We start from the raw sequence: 25,128 nt of genomic DNA, 5'->3' as shown, positions 1-25,128 counted from the left end.
ACCGTGTAACTTTTCGTTTTGGAAATATACTCATTATTAACAAGCTAGTAAGGTGCTGACAGAAATGGGTAAAGCATAAGCTGCTAAATTTATCATAGCTATCAAGTTTGTTTCTCTTTACTCTCTAATGTCTCTATTTGTGTTCTTAGTATTTCTAGTTAACTATCTGTCTGCATCACCAACAACAGGTCAAGAACAGGTGATTTCATGATGCTGACCTCTAAAATTCAAGTTTCCCACTCAGCTTTGCAAAGCTTGCCTCTGAAGATGCCAGAAGGAGTCAAGACTAAAGTAGCACCGAGAAATCCTAAGCTGGTTAAGCGGGAGGACAAAGCCCGAAAGGTGAGTAAGTAACTATGTGGTTATCTCCAGTGACATCAGCTAAATAATGCCACCCATACATCTGATCTTAACAGTTACCAAATAAAATCAGTTGAGTCTTTTAGGTTATTTATTTTAATTTTATTTTATTAAAGAGGTTTGGTCATAAAGAGATACATTTGTCCCCACACACATACACACATTGCAGTTGATCATACTTTATTTTCTTTTGTGTTTAAGATTAATGTATAGCTTTGATTATTTTCTGTTGCCTTTGAAATATTGAAAGTTGGAACACAAGCATAGAAATGCACAAGTGTTTACAAGAAAATTGGTATTCATGAAAATCCCATAAATTGGGATAATAAAACATTCATATCCTACTCCTTCTCCTGAGTGCCTGTAAATGTATGACTAAGAAGACTAACTAAGGTACATCTCGACTTCAAGTCATACAGTTTGTATGGATTACTGCACTTTTATACAGTGGAATATAGGAATATACTGTCAAGTTTCAATAGCTTATATTTTATCACGTTTACAGCATTTAGCAGACGTTCTTATCCAGAATGATTTGCAGAAGTGTTTTGGAGTCTCTATCAAAAATACATCCGACTGCTAGTTCACTTGGTCAGGGACTGAGTACTATTGAGAAAAATGTATGAAGTCATACATTTTATATTATTGCCATTAATTAAAGAATAATATCAAACAACCAAGAAAGCAAGTCAACACAAACCCATAAATTAAGACAAGTAATACTAATCATTCAATTATGACAAAAGAAATGTCACTGTATAAATGGAGGATGGCCCATCTATCTGCGCATAGCTGTAAACTGTATACAAATGCCTCAGCTGACAGAAGATTTAGTGCTCACTTACTATAAAATATTTTATATTATATTATATTGTATTATATTATATACAATATTACATATTTTTATTGGCACAGTGAGTCAAAATAATTTCCACTTCTCTCTTATAGTCTTTACCCTCATTGTTTATTTTGTGCTCCCAGCTGTCTGTAGAGCTGAACCTTTTTGGACATTTGTGGGCATCATTACATGCAAATGAGCTGATTTGCATGTTATATGTGCCGGAGTACTGAGTACCTTTCTGAAACTTTTCTAAGATCTGGTGGAAAAGTTTTGGTTTAGCTTGGCACACACAAACCTTTACACACAACTTTACTAAAAGATTCATAAATGAGGCCCAATGTTTGGAACATATACTGTATAACTAAATGTTTTTAAAATTGAACCCAAAGTGAACCATATTTACATTTTATTATTCAATCATGTCTGAATTAACAATGTTTAATTGTTACAGCAAATATTTCAGTTCTAGCATTGCAGACTAATATGTACTGTACACTATGCAGAAATCCAACAATGTACCCTGCATGTGCTTTGAATACCTGGAATATATTAACATTACACAGTATTATTGACTAATGTGATTGCACAGCTAATGTTTGGCCTGACGCACTTATAGTAGGTACTGTTTGAAATGATACCAGCATGAATTAATGTATTCAATAGAACTAACTGTGGCTTATATCATTATAGCTGTCTCCATCTGTATATGCACATGAAATGTCTCAGACCACAGAGGAGAGATTAACGAACACATATAAGATGTACCCAGCTTGCATTCTGGAGCTTTTAGACATGAGTGAGACCACACACCACAAGGTAAAACACTAGTGAAACCTGACTAGTAAACTAACTGTTTTAACAATTCTAATGTCTCCTGAAACTTGATTGTAAATGTACCTTAAAAATGGACAGAAAGCTTCAGGCTATACTTCGATGTTTTGAATGGGATATTGACTGGGTGTAATATTTATGCAGGACAAATATCTGCAGGTTACATGCATGCATTGTAGCACTGAGTACCACTCTCACTTTCTAGTCCTTTTTTCCCCCTCACTCAGTATGTAATTGATGTCAAATAAGTCATATCAAGAGGAAGGGTATGGGGAAATGGAGGTCTTGAAAAATGACCCTTTGTTATTCAAATTTCAGTGCTGAGGGGATTTCTCTTTTGTTCCCAGTTTTCTGCTGTAGATGTGGATCAGCCTTTTTTCCAGCCTTACCCATCTGAGATTGTGTTTCAGAACTACCTGCCATCTGAGATGTACGAAGTGCTGCTGGTGTTACGCAATAATGATAAGGTAACATTAGCAAGGGCTCAGTTCTCTATGCGTCTGCATATAAATATACTGTACACTATTGTGTATGCCTGTCCACTACAATAAACATTATTAATATATCTTTTTTAAAATGGTTTAACATGTACAACATAGCATGCATTTAAAGTGCCAGGAATTTAGAATTCATAATTTCTTCTAAAACCTAGGGAAAGAGTTATTAGCAGGTGAGATGTATTGTTCTACTGAAAGCCACTATCCCAGCTGAAAATCCAATGTATATTGATTTGCACATATACATGTACAACCCCAATTCCAATAAAGTTCAGACAGTATGGAAAATGCTAATAAAAACAAAGAGGAGTGATTTGTAAATGTACTTTGACTTGTAGTTAAAAAAAACAAACAAACATATAAAGACAAGGTATTTGATGTTTTACCTAATCAACTGCATAGTTTTATATATATATATATATATATATATATATATATATATATATATATATATATATATATATATATATATATATATATATATATAAACACCTAATTTGAAATTGATGCATGCAACACATTCAAAAAAAAGTTGGGACAGGGGCAATTTAGGACTAATAGCAATGTGACAAGTTGAAATAAGAAGATGATGTGAAACAGGTGAGGTAATCATCTAACCAATCATCTAACCTTGGCTCGGTCTCATCTGAGATGGACAATAGCACAGTGGAATCATGTTTTGTGGTCCGACAAGTCAACATTTCAAATAGTTTTTGGACAAAACAGCCATCGTGTTCTCCGGTCCAAAGAGGAAATTGATCATCCAAGCTGTTATCAGCGTCAGGTCCAAAAACCAGCCTCTGTCATGGTATGGGGGTGTGTCAGTGCCCATGGCATTGGAAACTTGCACATCTGTGAGGGCACCATTAATGCAGAAAGATATGTACACATTTTGGAGCAATATATGCTGCCATCCAGAGCAGAACAACACCAAACCACATTCTGCCCGGATTACAAGCGTATGGTTACGTAAGCAGAGAGTGCAGGTGCTAGCATGGCTGCCTGCAGTCCTGACCTGTCTCCGATAGAGAATGTGTGGTGCATGGGGGAAAATTTCACTTGCTAAACTTAACCAACTTGTGTCTTCAGTGACCAAACGCTTAATAAGTGTTATTAAAAGAAAAGGTGATGTTACACAGTGGTAAACAGTCGACTGCCCCAACTTATTTGGAGTGTGTTGCAGTCATCAGATTTGAAATGAGTGAATATTTTCAAAAATAAATTCAATTCACAAAGTAAAACATAAATAATGTGTTTTTAATACAGTACAGAGTGAAAATAATTTTCAAATTACTCATAGCCTAGTCCCAAAACCGATGTGAGTGCTGAAATCGTTTATTTTCACAATAAATGTGCATTTAATGGTTTCATACCAAAAGCACACAGGACAGCAAACTTGTGAAAATAACACAGCCGAGCAAGTGATTCCATTTTCTATTCTATTTATACATTTAGCAGATTGCAAATACATCCAATACAATTTAAAATATAACTGGACAGTTCAAGCATAAGGTCTAAATATGGCTTCAAATGACAATCTTCTAATCACTACATCAGAACCTCTGCTCTTCCAGCTAATCTTGTTCAACTAATGAGTCTGGCTTGTTAGAACAAGAAAAACTGTAAACTGTACACCTCTTAAGGACTGTAGCTGAAAATACCATATGAATAATATAAATTTAGTAACATTTCAGGTGGCATATACATAACACGTGCACATCTGGTCATATTTAAAGGTCGTGGCTTGATGTGGGTTCTCTTACTTCTTGCAGATTCCTCGACTGGTGAAGGTGGTTGAAGATGACTCCCTGTATTTCAAAGTGGTGAGCCCGGTAGATGTATGCAACAAAGTGGCCCCAGGCATGACATCCACTTTTACTGTACTATTCACCCCACAGGAGAACAAGGTACACTGTACACAAGCTTATATATTTCTAGGTGACCGTCTGAAGATTTAATAACACCACAGTGAAATTAAGGGAAGAGGAAGCCTGGGTTTAAGTAGTCCTTGTAGGAATCACAAAGATATGCTAAAAATTTACTGCTGCTTGCTAATCAAATTTACTGCTCAATTTTGTGTATCCAGATATCATAGTGGAACTCACAACCATAGTAAACTTAAAGAAACATTTCAGTATAAATGTCTAGATAAAGGGAGTAATTGTCATGAGAGCTGATACAGAAGCACTTTCTTGTCTGTTTGCAGAGAATATTCAATACCAATTGTTAATTAGAGCTTAAACCCTCTTTTACTGGTAGCCAAAAAATGGCATTTTTGTCTGTTTTGGGGGTACCTGTGTTCAGCATTGATTTGTTTTGTGATGTCACACACCACAGTAGTGGTTTATGGCTCATATGAAAGTAGACACTTAAGATTTTAAGAATTAGGAGTTATTTCAAGTATTGCTTCTTTTACCTAGCCTACCTGGGGCAATATATTCAGATTTATTTCTTTATTATAAAAAAAATTTATTTACTTTTAACACAAATGTTATATCTTCACAGCAAATGTTGATATCAACCCCATTCCTGGTCTCAAAGATGCCCCGAGTACTTGTCCATATACAGCCAAAATATGAGGAAGTTATCTCTAACCACTAAAATTGTGTGTAAGGTTATCCAAACACAGGTTAAAACCTCTCCAAAATGGCACAAAACCTCTCCAAATGGCACCAAACGTCTCCAAATCACATAAAACCTCTCTAAATGACACAAAGCTTATAAAAATGGCACAAAGCCTTTAAAAATCGCAGACTTCTAGAAATAGCAAACATTTTAAAAAAAAAATCAAAATAAAAAAAGGCACAAAATAACCTCTCCAAATGGCACCAAACGTCTCCAAATGGCACAAAATGAAAACAAATGGCAGTAGCATGAACTCTGTTGCACAATGTGTAATTTCACACACAAAAAAGAGTCTGAAACATACTTATAAAATATAATGTTTAATAAAAAATAGTGCCAGAGGCCCAGGTGAATGAGCACTTGCTCTCCGAGTGGCTCAAATGATAGACACACGAGAGACACCTCTCCTCTGACTTCTTTGGGGAGTAGATAGAGCCCCTCAACTCAATCCATATAGTCTTCCTCATACATACATACATACATACATAAACAAATAAATAACTAAATAAATAAATAAAATAAAGAGCCACTCGAAAATAACTGCTCCAGAAGCTGTGACGCATTGAGGCTTTTTCGGGAGCACGCCACCGCTATAAGACGCCGATAAATGGCACACTGAGCGAAAACCAGTAGAAAACTAGTGATCAGAAGAAAAAAAAACTGCCAAACATGCAAAAACCTGCTGTATAAAGTTTTGCAGGAAGACCGCTAGATCACAGCTGCCTTTTCCTGATAGTTTCTCTGCACGGCCCTCTCGCGCTTTGCTGATTGGCCTGTATCGCTGACACACAACTCAAGACCAATGGATGCACGCGTAAAAGTTTGATTGCGCTGATTACGCTTTTGATTTTCTCAGCCTCTGAGTGGTCAATCATGTCGAGTTTGGGATCGTTTGAAAGCTAGAAGTATCTAGAATTGGTCCAAGTGGGTGTCAGTCAAGTTAGACTGCCCGAATAAAATTTAGGAGGCGGGTTGTTCAGCAAATACAAAGCAGATTGGCGTTTTTTTAGGAATGTGTCTCAATTCAGTTTATGGCTAATTACTAAATTCCAGATGGGTGGGATATCAAAACACTTAATGCATTTTGAAGAGGACATTTGTGACAAAATATGGAACTTTGCATTTGTCTTCTTCAATAAAGCTGATGGACTTTTTACCGATGGAAATGTGCATGATTTATAAAACCGCGAGCGAACTGGATTTTCGTCTATGTAGGTTATGTAAGTAAGTAAACGTTTATACAAGTCCGATCTTTGGTTTAAATGTTATAATTTTATTGTGGCAGTTGTATACGGTGTTTTGCTATCAAAAAAAAGCTTTAGTCGTGCTCTCCGATTTATCTCTGTCTCAATGTTTTCGTGGAGAGGTGTGAATTCTTTGCCCAGCCGGGAGCTCAAACACCGCCCATTTGACATCCCCCTGCTCACCAGGAGTTAAGCACACAATCATGAAACTGCACACACAGAAAGCCAACAGTGCCCTGACTAATCTTATACCAGAACTGCGGCGTTAAAATAGTTAATTTGATTATACTAATTGAAAATGTCCGATAAGTCGTTTTCCTTCCGCCGGCGGAATGAGCGCAAGTGTTGGGGCGAAAGGGGTTAACATCTTTTATTATGGCTTAAAGTCCAAGCTTGTTTAAAGAGTTACTGAATTGCAATGCAAGAGGATGTGGCCTGTGAGACACTCGGTTCCTTCTACCACCCACTCTCTTCCCATTAACTGCCTTTCTGCAGTCTGTTGTATAGGTGACTAATCTGCTTTTCCATGGCGGCACATTAATACTGATTGTAGCATAGTCCCACTCCAGAGTGAGTCCTCCCAGAGCGAGACACTGCAATCCAATCACTAACAATTCAAAACTACTCACTTTCCAACAGGAAACATCCTGGGCTCATATTGATTACTTAAGGTTTGTGGCTCAATGTTATCAGAAAGAGCCAGGGTGTATAATGTTATTTTATTTCATACAGTGCAAGAGCACACCAAAACTAATAAGATTTAGCTTTGACTCATTTGGAATATGACTTGGTTGGACAGTGACTTGGTAGAATGAAAATTATTCTGAAAGCATGCCCACAGACACCAAGGCAATGCCCCATAGTAGAGTCTATTGTTCTGTTGTTTGTTCATTCATCTTCAGTAACCACTTTGTCCTGGTCAGGGTCATGGTAGGTCTTGAGTCTATCCTGGGAACATTGGGAACCTTGGACTGGACACCTTAGATGGGATGCCAGTCCATCCTAGGCAAGAGTCTATTATGTCATATGAAGCTACAGATTACAGTAGTCTTCACAGAGCCAAGCAGGTTTTAGTATTTTTAATCTGAAACTAATGTCTGGATATTAAAATAATTATGAGAAAGTAAATGAAGGAGCCTTATCTTTAGTAAAGCTGTCAAAGTTGTGCAGTATATGCAATACATGTGCAATTTTGTAGTGTCAATTGAAAAACTAAACTTTATGTTATAAATCAGGCTATGATAATGGCATGAATAATGTGATAATGCTGAGTCTTCTGTATGATGTTAGAGAAAATTGTATATAACTGCATTGTGTTTTTGTCCTGTTCATCTTGTAAACACATTTCCATAAATCAGGCATATGTGATTTATCGGTATGTATGTACAGTATCTCACAAAATTTAGTACGCCCCTCACATTTTTGTAAATATTTGATTATATCTTTTAATGTGACAACACTGCAGAAATGACACTTTGCTACAATGTGAATAGTGAGTGTACAGCTTGTATAACAGTGTAAATTTTCTGTCCCCTCAAAATAACTCAACACACAGCCATTAATGTCTAAACCGCTGGCAACAACAAAAATGAGTACACCCCTAAGTGAAAATGTACAAGTTGGGCCCAAAGTGTCAATACTTTGTGTGGCCACCATTATTTTCCAGCGCTGCCTTAACCTTCTTGGGCATTGAGTTCAACAGAGCTTCACAGGTTGCCACTGGAGTCCTCTTCCACTCCTCTATGATGACATCACGGAGCTGGTGGATGTTAGAGACCTTATGCTCCTCCACCTTCCATTTGAGGATGCCCACAGATGCTCAATAGGGTTTAGGTCTGGAGACATGCTTGGCCAGTCCATCACCTTCACCCTCAGCTTTTTTTAGCGAAGCAGTGATCGTCTTGGAGGTGTGTTTGGGGTCGTTATCATGCTGGAATACTGCATACTGATAATGCTCTGCTTCAGTATGTCACAGTACATGTTGGCATTCATGGTTCCCTCAATGAATAGATTTATGAGTGCTGCCAGCATTGCTGCAGAGGTTGAAGGGGTGGGGGGTCAGCCTGTCAATGCTCAGACCATACGCCGCACACTGCATCAAATTGGTCTGCATGGCTGTCGTCCCAGAAGGAAGCCTCTTCTAAAGATGATGCACAAGAAAGCCCGCAAACAGTTTGCTGAAGACAAGCAAACTAAGAACGTGGATTACTGGAACCAAGATAATCTTGTTTGGTTCAGATGGTGTCAAGCATGTTTGGCTGCAACCAGGTGAGGAGTACAAAGACAAGTGTGGCTTGCCTGCAGTCAAGCATGGTGGTGGGAGTGTCATGGTCTGGGGTTGCATGAGTGCTGCCGGCACTGGGGAGCTACAGTTCACTGAGGGAACCATGAATGCCAACATGTACTGTGACAATGATTCCCTCTCTTCGGAGACTGGGCCGCAGGGCAGTATTGCAGCATGATAACAACCCCAAACACACCTCCAAGAGGACCACTGCTTTGCTAAAGAAGCTGAGGGTGAAGGTGATGGACTAAACCCTATTGAGCATCTGTGGAGCATCCTCAAATGGAAGGTGGAGGAGCACAAGGTCTCGATCATCCACCAGCTCCGTGAAGTCGTCATTGAGGAGTGGAAGAGGACTCCAGGGGCAACCTGTGAAGCTTTGGTGAACTCCATGCCCAAGAGGGTTAAGGCAGTGCTGGAAAATAATGGTGGCCACACAAAATATTGACACTTTGGGCCCAATTTGGACATTTTCACTTAACAGTGTACTTACTTTTGTTGCCAGTGGTTTAGACATTAATGGCTGTGGGTTGAGTTATTTTGAGGGGACAGCAAATTTACACTGTTACACAAGCTGTACACTCACTATTCACATTGTAACAAAGTGTCATTTCTTCAGTGTTGTCACATGAAAAGTTATAATCAAATATTTACAAAAATGTGAGGGGTGTACTCACTTTTGTGAGATACTGTATGTATGTTTGATGTCATCTTATATAACTAAACCATGTAGCTTAGTTTTTTACTTCCATGTATGATCTTTATGATAGGACTATATCCACCGGGTAATCTTTATGACTGAGAGGGAGAAGTTTGAGGTGCCCATCCGGGCAATAGGGCCACGTGCCATCCTAGACTTTCCAGATGAGCTGCATTTTTCTCTGTGTCCTGTCAAGTGTTTATCTCAGAAAACTCTCCTGGTACGCAATATTGGAAAAGGCGAGGCCAAATTTCAGCTCAGCACACAGAAGTAAGCACACATAGTAAAGTGAAACAGTTGTTGTTCAATGTTTTTCATTTGCATATACGAGTTTGTTTATTTACTTATCTATGTTTTTCTCCACATAGCCCATTTTCTGTAGAACCTTCAGTAGGGACCCTTAGTATTGGGGAGAGCATGCAGGTGACTATTGATTTTCTACCCAGAACTACAGGAGACCACAGCCAACAATTGCTTCTGCACTATCACACAGGTTCAGTATTTATATCTGTGCTGCCCTGCCATTAGTGCTGCTCCACTACAGTGCATATAACCCCACAATCACATAGGTATGGCTTATGGGTAGTTTAATATATCAAAAGATATAGCAAACGCATATTCTTGACAAACACATAATCAATTATACAATTCAAATAACATGAGTTGATTTATTTATAAATATATAATAAATAAATAATTTATAAATATGCACATCTATTATTAAAGTTATATTGTACAGTAGAACAAACTAACTGTGACAAGGATGTTGGACCCAGAAGCAGAACACAGACACAAGGCCAGAAGGTTTAATGGATTTGATTGAAGGTTGGAGAGGACAGGAATGTGTGGGAAAGGAGTGGGGCTCCAGTCCATCTCCAGTACGTCTGTCGAGGCTTGGATTTGAACTTGGGTCGGTGAGTCGAATGCTCAGTCTGTGAACCACAGGGAAGGTAAAGCAGGGCTGGGCATAGCGGAATGCAGGCAATCAGGCTGGATGCGACATGAACCTGGAGCACAGGAAAAACAACAGGGTAAATAAACCAAAAACACATATTTTGGGCGAAAAAGAACTGAAAAAAACCTGCACAAGAAGGCCTACCGTGTTACCGCAATGGAAACCAGAATGATCTGGTGATGCGTGGCTTCAAGACTGGGGTTTAAATACGATGGCATATAATTAGGAGATTGGAAGCAAGTGTGTTCTCTTCAGAAAGAGACGTGAAGTGGAGTGCTATGCCAAACCCCCCAATACCCAACACACATACACCCACACACACACACACACATACATATATACAGAAATGTGAGGGAGAGACTAACACCAGAAACACAAAGAAGGGGCAAAACAGGTCAAACAAAGGGAATGGGAAAACATGGGAGCCTAGCCCAGCCCATGACAGTAGCCCCCTCTTAATAGGAGCCTCCGTTGCAACCTGCCAGGTTTGTCTGGATAGGCCTGATGGAAATCTCAGATGAGAGAGGGGTCCAGGATGAAGGGTTGAGGTATGCAGGGTGGAACGCCTCTCTCCATATCTTGTGGCAATGGTGAATGTGGGCTTGCACAGAGGAAACTGCAATGTTGTTCTACTGGATAGGGAATAACAGAGGCTGATAACCCAGAGAACACTTGAAGGGGGGCATACCAGTGGCAGCGCTGCACAGGGAGTTGTCATATTTACCCACGTGACTGCCCCCACCACACAAGACGTAGGGAGGTTGGTATCAGGGATAGGGTCGGGGCTTCCTTAGAGGCAAATTAATGGGCGATGGCATCACGTTTGACATTCTTGAACCTGGGGTGTTACACAATAGGGAAATTGAATCAGCCAATGAACAGGGGCCAGAATGTCTGGCGAGAATTTAGTCATTTGGTGGTTTGGATGTAGGCTAGGACAGGTGGTTCTCTTGCAACCATTGCAGGACCTGACGAACATGGAGAGTGTGCTCAGCGGGATGCAAGAAAATATCAGGATGTTGTCTAGGTACACAAAAACAAAGCGGGGGTGCTAGGTACACAAAAACAAATGTCTGAGGACATTTTTCACCAGGGCCTGGAACACCACTGGAGCACTGGTGAGGCTGAAGGGTATGACCAAATACTCGAAGTGGCCTGGGGGGTGTTATACGCCATCTTCCACTCGTCCCCCTCGCTGATCCTGAACAGGTGGTATGCGTGGTATGGTCAAGGCCAGTGGAGGCACTGCCACCACAGTGGGGGAAGGGCCAATCACAGGTAGGATGAGTGACAACAGGAACCCCATCTATATGGGGGTCATGCTTCCTCAGCCATGAGTGACCCATCACCAACATGGTACATGGGGAAGAAATGAAGTTCAGCTGGACATGTTCACAATGGTTGCCCGAGAGGACCAGGAGTAATGCGATGGGTTATACAAGCCAAGAATGTACCAGCCAGGGCATTAACAATGATGGGAGAATGCAGCCATTTAACAGGGACACTGGACTGGGAAGCCATCTCCGCACTCACTGTAGGGAAATCCGGTGAAGGGAGAGCTGGCACACCATAGTGCAGCTGTTCTTGGTGAGTTCATGGAACAGCTGGTCATGCTGGCCGAGGAGAGCACTATGGCTTGACAGAGCTGAGTGCAGGGAATCTGGCTCTGCTGGGTCCATGTTGGCCAGATTGTTCTTTGATAACCAATGAGGATGTTGGATCCAGAAGCAGAACACAGACGAAAGAACAGAAGGTTAAAAGGGTTTTATTGAATGTTGGAGAGTGGATGGTGGATGGTGGAAGGAGCATGGATCGGTGTCTGTCGTTGCCGGGATTTGAACTTGCATCAGGGCTGTGAGAGTTGAATGCTTAGCCTGTGAATCAAAGGAAAGGCAAAGCAGGGCTGGGCTTAGCAGAATGCAGGCTAGCAGGCTGGCACTAACCTTGTTAAATGAAGCAGGACTGAACTGATTTATTTATCTGTTTTGGATTACAGAGGTAATCCAAAACAACCTACCCCTGTGGCTGATGTGGTAAAACACATTGATTCACTTCTGCAGCCAGGTGAAAAAAAGCACAGCATTGGTGCTTTAGGGCATTTTCCTGTTATTTGTGTTGTTACTGTGATAATGCATGGTACAAGCTATTTTTAATGGACTGCTAAATGAAAAGAAAAGCTATTCAAAGAGAACATTTCCTTGTTGTGTTTTTTATGATGTTTTCTATCACAGTGATGTTAGCAGTTCTGAGATGCTGGCTGTATGATTTAAATTATGAGCTTTAGGGGTTTAAGAGTTGATAAGATTTAGCTGATGGTGCAAGAGGTCTAGGCGCAAAGCACTGCTCATGATCCAAGTGATGATTCTTCTTTAAAAAGAATAAGGATTTTTATCTGTCTATGTTTGTGCACTTGTATGTGTATTTGTGGGCATGGTGACTGTGCCTATGAACATTCAGCATACATTTATTTCCAAAACATGGACGTGTGTGTGTGTGTGTGTGTGTGTGTGTGTGTGTGTTCACATGCTCTACTGAATGTGTTTGAGCTGTCTCAGTGCATGAACACACAGGTCTTCAGAAGGCTAGAGCTTTTAACATTTGCTCATGCACACATTTCTAAAACCACCACTTTGAGCCCAATAGGGGAGTATCATTTTTAATTTAGCACCTTATGGTATCTCCTGATTTTATCTTCACATTAAGCTGCCATTGCATGGCTTCCCCATCACATAGAGTATGGCTGAATCACTTAGTTAGATATTGTAACGAAACACAGGGATGGACAGGAAGTAAGCACAGGAGCGCTGTCTTTATTAATAAGCAAAGAAACAAACAAACAAAAGAAACGCGGTCTAGGTTGAACAGGACTAAGGCCTAGGCATTACTCGGGAACGGAACAGGGACATGAGACCGCTAGCATGCTACCCGCATTCACTACTGAACTAACACACGCGCTAAATACCACAAACGTTACTAATGCTGCAACATAATAACCTGGCTCAAATGAAGCTACACCCTCGCACACCCAGCCAATGTCCAAGCAGGAAGAGAGCAAAACCAAAACAATAGTGTCACGTGTCTTGTTGGAAGCTGCGCCGCAGTGCCCTCTGCCGGCTGTGGCATAACAGAACCCCTCACCAAAGGCGCCTCTCCCGGAGCGCCAAAAACCCCCCTCCAACGGGGTTCCTGGGTCCCCTGGGAAAGCTGTCTTTCGCTGCCACAGAAAACGAGGTGGCCTCCGCCGGGCAGCAGACCGGCGGAGCACCACCCCCGGCAGCATGAGAAGCCTGGGAGCCGCCCCCGACGGCACTGGAACACTGGGCGCCGCTCCTGGCAGCACAAGAATGAGGGGCGACGTCCCCGGTGGGGCTGGAAGGCTGAGCGGCACCCCCGGTGGGACTGGAAGGCTGGGCGGCGTCCCCAGAGGGACTGGAACTCTGAGGGGCGTCCTCAGCAGGGCTGGAGCTCAGGGTACCTGTCTCGGCCGGGCAGGGCAGCGGGACGGCCTCCTCAGCCAGGCTGGACAGCAGGACCGCTTCCACAGCTGTGCAGGACAGCAGGACGGCCTCTTCGACAGCTGAGACCTCCCCGCAGGTCTCCCGCTGGAGCTCTGAGGCCACCAAGTTGACCTCAGACAGAGGGCCAGAGGTTGCCATGTTAACCTCTGGCTGGAGCTCCACGGCTGAGACCTCCCCGTAGGTCTCAGGCTGGACTTGAGACAGGGGCCCAGAGGTTGCCATGTTAACCTCCAACTGGAGCTCCATGGCTGAGACCTCCCCGTAGGTCTCAGGCTGGAGCTCTGCGGTCGTCATTGCTCCCTCCAAAAAACGTTCTGGCCAGCCTTCATTTCCGGACTGGGCACCATGACTGGATCTTTAGCAGGGCAGCATGGTGGTGCATTGTTCCGCTCCATGAGACAGGAGTGAAGCACTTCCTCCATGCCCCGGAGCAGCCAATCTGCTTCTTCCATCCGCTGCTTACGCCGCAAATCCTCCTGCTGCCTCCATAGCGCAGCTTGGTGTTCCTCCTGCTGCTTGCGCTACCAGGCATAGTACTCCTCCGTTGTCGGGAAGTTCCAAAAATAAAGAAATTTTCGGACTCCAGGCTCTCCTGCTACTTCCATTTCTGGGCGTAGTATTCTGTAACGAAACACAGGGATGGACAGGAAGTAAGTGCAGGAGCGCTGTCTTTATTAATAAACAAAGAAACAAACAAACACAAGAAACGTGGTCTAGGTTGAACAGGACTAAGGCCTAGGCATTACTCGGGAACGGAACAGGGACATGAGACCGCTAGCATGCTACCCGCATTCACTACTGAACTAACACACACGCTAAACACTACAAACGTTACTAACGCTGCAACCAATAATACTGCGCGAAGTGCGCAGCCACACAAGGGGTTTAAATAGTCAACGTAATTGCACTAAACATAAACACCTGGCTCAAATTAAGGTACACCCTCGCACATCCAGCCAATGTCCAAGCAGGAAGAGAACAAAACCAAAGCAATAGTGTCACATGTCTTGTTGGAAGCTGCGCCGCAGTGCCCTCTGCCGGCCGTGGCGTAGCAGACATAACACAGTTGTGATCTGCTTTATTACCTGATTAGCTGTAGCTTTAACAAGATAGTTGACCCACTGTTAGGAGGACAGGAAAACGGTTTGGAGTAGTTATTTCCACTCTAATTATTTTTGTTTATAGTATATACAAGAGTAATCCCACCTCTCAATAATAGTGTAATGTTTTCCCCCCCAAACAGATGCTATAAATAGAACAATGCATATTTCCAACTTTGCTATGACAAATAGTTTCTTGTATTCAAAGTAGCATGCATATCTCATTCTGTGAATTTTTTTGATTATGAATTAAGTCTTGGGTATTACTGACAGCTCCTTTGCCATTAACGCTGTTCACAGGGTAGTGAAATCTCATTACAGTGTTTGGGGACAAGATGTCTAAGGGACCTACAGTAGTCTCACTAGCGGATAAATGTCAAGACTTAGACAGGGATAACTAATGAAATAGAACAGCTGCCTAGTAACAAAAAAAAAATCTATAGTGAGTTTTCACACATTAAACCAAAAACAAACAAACAAAAATGTGCTGTACTGTACAAAATCCACCAAACTGCACCAAATGTTTGTTGTTACTGTATGTGTTGTAATAGTGAGGTAAGCAATACATAATTATATTTTCTTTCTCTTACCCAGCTCTGCTTACTTGGATATCTTACACAGTCTTTGGGTTGAATGGTCCTGTTACCGTTTGATTGCAGGTTTCTGTGCTATTTGAGCATTAACTCACTATGTTTGCTTATCTCAACTGTGAATAATGACCCTGGGAAATCATAAATTTATTGAATCAGTATCCAAGGCTGACTATGTAAGAGAGTTCTCTGATCAGCTTTTTAGTCCAGTGAATTAGTGTCAGTGAAGAGAAACGGAAGTGAGCAAAGCAGGCCACACATTTATCGCATGTAAACTTCTGCTTTACAATTGTCAAGTTCTAGCTAGCTATATTTTTGCAGTTAAATTCTGCATGGGCCATTTAAACAGATTCACAGTTGAAAATCTTAACTAGGCTAATTTCTTTGTCAGAATAGTAGGTCACTTTGCAGTAGGCAGTACTACTGGTGCAACACTAGTATACTGTTTTGATCTATTTGGACCAGTGTTTAGAACATACACATATGTCTATCCACAAAACTCGGTCCACAGTTCTTAATATACACCTTTCTGTGTAGAGAATGTTTTAATATAAACTTTTACTAAAATCAGATTCATTTTTTACCCTTACCCATCTCCAAAAATTGAACTTTTTTCACATTTATTTACTATGGGATAGTCTTTGTCTTTTCTTTTCTGAAAAAAAAAAAATACAATTAAAGAATCAATAGTTTCCTTTTTTTAGGTTAAGGTTAGTGGTAGGTTTAGGTGTAGGCATATAATTAATTAGCTGTATTATTATTTATGTCAGTGGAAGGTCCTCACAAGGCATGACAAATGTTGTGTGTGTGTGTGTGTGTGTGTTGTCTGTTATTTGCCTACTATGTCAGCTCTGTTCTGATAGTGTTAATGATGTTAAGTCTTATTTTTCAAGACCCCACCTTTTTCTGTCCCCCCCCCCCCCAAAGCATTTTCCTCTATCTTAGCAGTTGAACATCACTGTTAATATTTTATTTTATTTTATTTTATTTTTAAATTGAGACAAAAATCAATTTATGTTCCCTTTTTGAGGATCTGTGGTTTTATTTCAGACAAATAATGTGGTTTACTCTTTCTATATAATGTGGTTTACTCGATGTGATTAGTCAGACATTGAAACAAGTTTTGTCTCTGAAAGAAATTACAATAACAACTGTAAATGTGAATAATATGGTGCTCTGTATGTTGTTTGAACAGCTATTATTATTAAAGAGCAGGAAAAACATTGCAATTGATACTAAAATATCCCCATTGGGCATCAAGTGATCATCTTGCAGGCCTCAGGTGACCTCCCTGTTTGTGTCTAGGTCTCTATAGAAAACAGCCATGAGAAAGAACCATGATTTCTTATTGATTTCATTGTGAGAAAAATAGATGCAGAAAGCATGCAACACTCATATAAATGCAATCATTTGTGAAACATCAAAAATGTGCACTGTATTTTTTCTGCAGAGCTCATAATTTTTCTGTATGTTGGAAAAGAATTTGGACAGTGTAAAAATACTGTTTAGAATCACTGTGAGGTTCTCAGTTTACAGTGAATTCAGTTTACAGTACAGTACATTTATATTCCTTATGTGCTGTTGAAGCTATCGCCTGCAGTTTTTTTATACAGGTTCCTCTGAGTGTCAGTCTTTTGAGTGCTAGAACACTTGACTTCTGGTAAAGGATACAGTTTACCTGACTGTGTAAAAATATAAAAACAAAACCAATTACACTGTATAATCTATATTAGCTCTTTAGGGGGACTTCAAAGAGACACTTTTAGAGCTCGTTTCTGATGAATCCCTTGACCTGCAATGTCAATACAAACTAAAACCATACCCTGTGTTTTTTTTATTATTATTATTTGAATACTCCACTTTGTGTGCTGGGCTGTGAGTGTGTTTTCCGTCATTGTTTTTCTAGGTCAGGATATCTGGTCGAGCATGAAGCTGCTGCTTTGAATGTAGCCAAATGAATAAAAATCAGTCAAAATACTGGTATAACTTACTCTGCTCCTGACTTGGGCCCTTGTTTTGAATAGCATTTTTTATGTTGTTGGTTGCTGTGGAGTCATGTGACTGCATGCCCCTGGAGAGTACTTGTCTAAATAGATAATTAAGTGCCAACTTAGCAGTCCAGCAGTGCCACTTTGGTGTTCATTCCAAAGTACTTAAAAACTGTACTTGTCTTCATCTTAATCTTTTATCCCTTCAAAGTATTTGAACTATTTAGAATTTTACTTAAACAAGGTCTGCTGAGTACAAATGTCATTTATCAAACACAATGAGTACCTTAATGCTAATCAATACATGTAGAACTCCTGTGACTCCAGTGTATATTTGCTTAGTTCAGTGTGCTGATAATTCAAGAGGTGAATAATAATCCAAAGTAATCTATTTTTGTTCTTATAGGAGAAGACATTTACATCAGTTTGTATGGAGCCTCCACAGATATCAACGTGAGGCTGGATAAAAACTCACTGTGGGTGGAGAAGACCTATATCACCATGGCTAACCAGCGCACAGTGGCTATCCTGAACAGAAGTGACTCCATAGTGCATTTCCAGTGGAAGAGTTTTGCCACTGAGGAGGAGGAGGAACAGTATAGACTAAGGTCTAATTAGTTTGACTAAAGCAGATTCTCAAAACTTCAGTTTTCTTAAATTCCAAGATTATAATTCAAATCAACAAAGCATCTTATGTTGATTATGTTCATTACACTATACCAGAGGTGCCCAAACTTTTTCCTGTGAAGGGCCAAAACACCAAACTTGATTAAGGGCCGTGGGCCGAAAGTAAACGTTGCATTATAAAATGCTCCATTATATTATAATTAAAGTTGCCATGGTTCCCCTCATTTATAATATTTATAAATAAATACATAAATAGATAGATAAACAAATAAATAAATAAATAAATAAATAGAAAACATCACTCTGTAATCTGCTTAACTAAGGCAGGTTTATTTGCCAAGTTTTATAGTTCAATGAAACTTATAGTACAATGAAAACATAGAAACAATCCCATTTATAGTACAGTAGAGTTCAATGCCTAATAATTCAAGCTGTAAGCAATGCAGCCATATGCTTGCAATATCAGTGACATCTAATGATAGACATGAAGCTGGTCCTTATTTTTCAAAAGTTTTTTCCGAATCTGACTGCAGCTGACTTACTGACAGGGTATTATCTAGGTGAGAGTCAGTTAGTTTGCTTCTCAGTTTACACTTGTTCAAGTTCGTCAGACTGAAAGTCTGCTCACAGAGGTAGGTATGCCAAACAGAGAAAGCATCACTTGTGCCTGTTTACACATCTTTAGGCACCTGTTTGGTGGGACACGTTTGTAGAAGTCTGTCAAGGGAAGGGACCTGAACTTGTGTTTCAGTTCTTAATCACACTGAAGCTCAATTAGTTCCATCTGAAGATCATCACTGACTGTGTCCCCACTGATGGTGAAGGGTTGAGCAAACAACGTAAAGTTGTTTCACTCCACAAGCCTGTTGGATTTGGCACATAGCTGTACTTGACGTAAAATACAGTAGTACTTTACCACTTTCCTCCCACATTCACTGACTTCACCTCTGCACTATACAGTCAGACAGGAACAGAGAAAACATATTAAATGTTTAGAAAGAAAGTTTGGTATAATTTTGTTAGATTAGCATAGGCCAGTCTTTATGATTATAGCAGCAGTTCTTAGGAAGTGTGAGTCTGTTATACTTCCTTTGTCTGTTTATGTTTGAACCTGCTTCAGAGGGTAATCTTGTCTGGATAAGTCTTTAGGGTATCCAGGTGAGCTCAAAGCTGACAGGAGCATGGTGTGGGTTATAAATGCAAGAAATCTCCAGATTATTCAGTTTTTCATAAAGAATATTATTCAATAAGTGTGCAATAAATGTGCTTTGGTTTATTCAGTAACTACAGTGGAATGAATATGAAAGGCATGTAGTTACAAGTATAAACAATGGAAGTCTGGACCCACCAATATGTCCTGTGATTTAAGGGTTAAACCTGGGTTTGTGGATTGGCTTATCATAAAATATCTTACATCGTCTTGTTAAATTTTAATCATATCTATCAGAATACTGCTCCACTTAAAGGGGCTGAGATGCTCTCCCTTACAAAATCAGTGATGAATATCAAGGATTTTGTATTTTAATCTGACCCTTTCCCTCTTTCTCCTGTTTTCTATCTCCCTCCATTTCATTTTCTATCTAGGCTCATTTCTGAGCTGCAGCAGGAGGAGGATGATGAGATGGACCAGTTTTTAACAGAGTGTGGCGCTGACCCCATTGTCCGAGACCACCTCTCAGTGCTCTCACGTACCTTCCAGCACAGATGCAAGCAGCTTCATCAGGACAGTCTGCCTTTCAGTGACCAACACATCATCATAGAGCCACAGGTGTCTAATGGGTGCACACACACACACACAAACACAAAAAACCAGTGGTTGAAGAAATTCCCAATTCCTTTAACTGAATAAATCTAAAAATAGAATAGAATTGAAGTAAAATGGAACAGAACTATATGTAGTATGTAGATAGCATAAACATAAACACTGCTAAATGTTTTATTACACTTTATACAGAAATATAAAATTATATATTTAACAAACCATTGCAATAATTCAACTTATCAACTTAAAAACATTCTACATTTATTAATATATGTAGTGTCTAATTAAACCTGCACCATTTCACACACCAAATCCACATAACAATCCTGACCTGCCTTTTCTATTTGGACAGGTTTCCTTTAAATATATAGACAATTGCATGAATACTTTGTGACATATTTAGATAACAAGAAATCCTCTGATGCTATTTAAAAATGTGGAAAGTCAGTGTTTAAAGCTAAGGGGTATGACAAAATTTAAGCTTATGGATGATGTGCAATATAAAAAAACATACTTAAGAAAAAATATTTTCTTGAACATATTAGAAAATATATTACCCAAAGAAACACTGCATACATCTGAGTATTAAATACAAAGGAATGGGGACTGGTATTAATACTCTAACAAGGCCTAATAACTACTGTAATACTGTAATAAGGGGTTTGGGTTCTTTAAAATATAACCATAGAGTTAGTAAGATACCAATCGAATGTTTTAAAGAGTATATATGATTTATGCTGCATTAAATACTATAATTTAACTTAAGCGAAGTTAACTGTATCATTCAATCAATTTACAATCCCAAGTCAGGGATTTTTGCCAGAAGATCCTACTTTGAAATTCAAAATTCAAACAAATATAGCTAGCTCCTCCCATCAGTATTCCTTCTAAAGCCATGCCTCCAAAACAAATGCACATGTGCTGTCTAGACTAGTTCACAGTGAAACTCTCATGTCAGTGGCCATGTACACTACATGGCCAAAAGTATGTTGACACCTGATCATCACACCCATATGGAGGACTTCCCCAATCTGCTACCACAAGTTTGGAAGCACACAGTTGTCTAGAATTTCTTTTGTAGGCTGTAGAATTAAGATTCTCTTCACTGGAATTAAGGGGCCCAAACCAGTTCCAGCATGGCAATGTGCCTGTGTACAAAGAGAGGTCCATGTAGACATGGTTTGTCAAAGTTGAAATGGAAGAACTCAAGTGGCCTGCACAGAGCCCTGACCTCAGCACCACAGAACACCTTTGTGTTCCAGGTCTCCTCACCCAACATCAATGCCTGACTTCACTAATACTCTTGTGACTGAATGATCACAAATCCCCACAGCCACGTTCCAAAATCTAGTGGGAAGCCTGTGGAGGTTATTACTATAACAGCAAACCTAACACACAAACCCTTGGCCATATTGTGTTGCACAGACCAACCTGAAGCCTGGAGAATGGCCAGACTGGTTTGAGCTCAAAGGAAGTCTACAGTAACTCAAATAAGCACTCTTTACAACCGTGGTGAGAAGAAAAGCACCTCAGAATGCACAACACATAAAGCTTGAGTGGATGGGCTACAGCAGTAGTAGACCACATCAGGTTCCACTCCTGTCAGCTAAGAGTAAGAACATGAGGCATTCATGTGCACAGACTCACTGAAAGTGGACAGTTGAAGACCAGAAAAAAAAACAGGTGATTTTTTATTTCTAATTTTCAACTGTCCGGTTTGAATGAGCCTGTGCCCATGATAGCCTCTGAAATACTCAAACCAGCCCATCTGGAACTAACAACCATGCTACAGTTAAAGTCACAGAACTCACACTTTAAAGCAGAATCCATATCTTTTTTTGTGGGTTTGTTCTGGATGGGTGAGTAAATGGTTTTGTCTGCTGTGGTTTTGGACCCGTGTCTGTCTTTTCATTTTCTCATTCAATCATACCACCTGTCCTGGATGATAGAGACAGATCTGTCTCAGTGGTTTAATTTGCTCCCCAAGATACCAGCTCAGCACGTTGATGAAACATGTTCCCTGTCTCCTCCATTCACTCCTCCCATAACATTAATATTAGGACAATCACTGTATCAGTGAAACACTGTGTCTCACATTTTTGTGCAACATTTTCACGTTCCTAAGAATGACCGTCCCATGCAGATAGCTGCTACCTGCTAAACAGAATGCACCTAAAGTCCACATTAAACAGTGCTGCCTATCTATGTTCGTATCGCTAAAAAGCACAAGTCGAGGAAATCTGTGCCATGTAGCACTGCGAATTCCATTATAATGTGTTAAGTCATGGATTTCACTTTTTTACTGTGTATTTTGTCTGCTGTGCATGTTTTCATACACAATTTTTTTCTTGGACTATATGCAACTTTATGTCTGTTTGAAAAAGAATGTCTTTCTCCTCAGTTGAAAAATAACACTCATTTAACTAGCAAAGGGCAGCCTCATCAGCAAACATCTTTGCATTATAGTTGTATAGTTATATGTGATATGATGTTATTGTCTAGTGCATTATAAGGTGAATTACTTTTGTAGCATAAAGCTTACCGTACACCATAACCTGGAGACAGACAGTTGTTTTTAATTGTAGCTTTGTAGTCTCTGTTGTGGAAACTATTGAGCTATTGAGTTTTTTACAATACTGTTTCATTCAATTTACATTCATTACTCTTTACATGTTCTATTCAAGACAGCACTGCCTTCAAACACATCTAAAAGCAAGTGAAGTGCCTGGGGGTGCAGTGTTTAATGAAGCGGAGTGTAAAGAATATTATGGTTGAGTTAATATCTCTCTGTATTGCTTACAGGAGGGGGACATCTGGCCAAACCGCACAGCAGAAATTAGCATCATCTTCAAACCCCAAGAAGCCAAACTTTACCAACACACCATATTCTGTGATGTCACTGGTACTGGTTAACATAATATTGTTGTATTTGAAATGAATATGTTTGTAAATGTTTAAGTTGTCTTCTTCTTTCAAAGCCAATTGTTGAGTGATTTGCATGTGGGAATTTAAGCCCATCTGTCATAGAAAACCAGAGCCAGATCACCCTGCAGCTCTGGCCTGGTTTCCCACTGAAGCTAAGCAGGGTTGAGCCTGGCCTGTACCTGGATGGTAAACCTCCTGTCGAAAACTAAGGTTGCTGCTGGAAGTGGTATTAGTGAGGCCATCAGGGGTGCTCACCCTGTGGTCTGTGTGGGTCCTAATGCCTCAGTATAGTGACAGGGACACTATACTGTAAAAACAGCACCGTCTTTTGTATGAGACGTTAAACTGAGGTCCTGACTCTGTGGTCATAAAAAAAAATCCCCAATAGGCCCTTTATCTATCATGGCCACTAATAATCTCCATCCCTGAATTGGTTACATCACTCTCCTCTCCTCTCCACCAGCAGCTGGTGTGTGGTGGACATTCTGGCTGCTGTTGCATCATTCAGGTGGTTAGTACACACTGGTGGTGGGTGAGGAGATTTTCCCACATACAACGTAAAGCGCTTTGAGTGCCTAAAAAGTACTATATAAATTTAAGGAATTATTATAGAAAACCTCACATTTGCACTAGATTGTCAGAGGATCATTCCAAGAAAGTGTGGTGACAAAATTCATAGACACTGCAAAATATTTTGGTCCTGTCCTCTCATTCTTCATCTTATTAAAGGGATTTTTCTTGCCTAACAATGACTGATCTGTCTATATTTTATACCGATGAATGCTTTGGTCTATAGACCACAGTTGCTTAGTTCTATATTAATTTCCTTGGGGTACATTATGATATCCTGCCTTGTTTTATAGTTGATTGAAATTCATGTACTGTATTTATCATATATACTAAATGTGGTCGGTTTTAATTAGGTACTTTTTAAGCTCAGTTAAGCTTTTAATAAAGGGATAGTTTGTAGCTTATCAATCAAACCAGCAAGAGTAAGAGGTGGCTGAGCAAATATATATTGCTACTTATTTTTTATTTTACTAATCCACTGTATTGCTTCAGGATATGAAGCCAGTGATGTATTACAAATGTCTTCATGCAGGCAGAGAGTCTCGTTTGCCATTGCGTATAAAGGGAGAAAGCATGGGGCCCAAACTGCAGTTTAACGTTGATCTGCTGGACATTGGCAACATTTTTGTTGGATCCAAGCACAGCTATGAGGTATGAATAAGCACAACTACTGTCCTTGCAAAAGTCATCCCTAGCAATAGATAAGATAGCCCTATAAACCCTAGCTGATTTGACTCTGTATTCAAAGTGAAACAAGTCTTTAAGATGTCATTTAAAGATAGATCACTGGAAGTCATTTAATGTCATCCACTTGGTTATATGATTTCTGCACATAAAAATATGTTTGTAATTATATTATCTTTGAAAGGAGAGAAATTATTAAAGACATATAAAATATAGGAAGCTATGTAATACTTCATTTTATGCAACTAAATTAAAATATATTTTGGAAGCTTATAAGTTTGAAAATGGCACAAGTACTTTAAAAATGTCAGTGTGTCGATGCAGGCTTTTCTGATTTTAATTGAACTAATTGTAATCTAACTATAACACAAAGCTGTAACAACAAGAACTGTTATGTAACTAAATTTAGGAAACATCCCAGTGGTTAGCAAACACAGTGATTGATATCAAAATCCAACTCTTACTTACTGAATTTGTTTCCATGCATTCTACTTGGTTCACTTGCCTTTTCAAACCACAACTATTAGAAACAGATTGTGATTCTGTGCTTTATCTGCTCTTACTTTTACCCAAGGTGCCTGTGAGCAATAAGGGACTTATAGATGCCCCCTATAGGCTCATGCCTCCCACTACAGCCATGGGTCTGTGCTTTTCCTTCAGCCCTCCTGAGGGCATGGTGCCGCCTGGGGCCTGCCATGTTCTGGAGGTCCGCTTCTCTTCTGACAAACTGGGCACATTCTCAGAGGAGTTTTATTTTACTGTTTCGGGGAATCCCCAGCCTCTCATCCTCACATTCAGGTAACTGTCTTATTGTTGACTGATTCTGCCTATGTGCTGCTGCTCTTCACTGTCATCTTACAAATGGCTCAATTTTTTTGGTTTTCCCTGTCACAATCTTTTTTTTTTTTTTAAGCATTTTTGTTCTTACTAATTAAATAATGAATGAATGAATTTATTACTTGTTGCATGACCAGTGACCTTCACTTCAGAAGGGGTAATGTGAAGTTTAATGAAAAGCTCTTTGTCC

General features: G+C 39.9%; 1 protein-coding gene across 4 annotated transcripts in view; it reads left to right on the top strand.

Annotated features, from left to right (window-relative positions):
* LOC124626882 (hydrocephalus-inducing protein homolog) overlaps positions 1–25,128 on the top strand; it is a 60,519-nt gene that overhangs the window by 3,903 nt on the left and 31,488 nt on the right. For 3 of the 4 annotated variants that reach the window (XM_053677993.1, XM_047153009.2, XM_047153012.2), the window contains exons 3-13: positions 189–342; positions 1,892–2,017; positions 2,380–2,499; positions 4,302–4,436; positions 9,453–9,652; positions 9,751–9,875; positions 17,940–18,141; positions 19,745–19,928; positions 22,725–22,824; positions 23,950–24,068; positions 24,676–24,899. In XM_053677993.1, the coding sequence (XP_053533968.1) occupies positions 208–342; positions 1,892–2,017; positions 2,380–2,499; positions 4,302–4,436; positions 9,453–9,652; positions 9,751–9,875; positions 17,940–18,141; positions 19,745–19,928; positions 22,725–22,824; positions 23,950–24,068; positions 24,676–24,899 (1,670 nt within the window). In that variant the 5' untranslated portion in view covers positions 189–207. Of the gene's footprint in view, positions 1–188; positions 347–1,891; positions 2,018–2,379; positions 2,500–4,301; positions 4,437–9,452; positions 9,653–9,750; positions 9,876–17,939; positions 18,142–19,744; positions 19,929–22,724; positions 22,825–23,949; positions 24,069–24,675; positions 24,900–25,128 lie in introns of those variants that run through there. The other variant, XM_047153011.2, reaches the window with a different exon arrangement.

Source organism: Ictalurus punctatus, chromosome 4 (assembly GCF_001660625.3).
Source record: "Ictalurus punctatus breed USDA103 chromosome 4, Coco_2.0, whole genome shotgun sequence".
NCBI lineage: Eukaryota > Metazoa > Chordata > Actinopteri > Siluriformes > Ictaluridae > Ictalurus > Ictalurus punctatus.
Note: the sequence above shows the minus strand (reverse complement) of the source record. Positions and strands in the feature narration are given on the sequence as shown.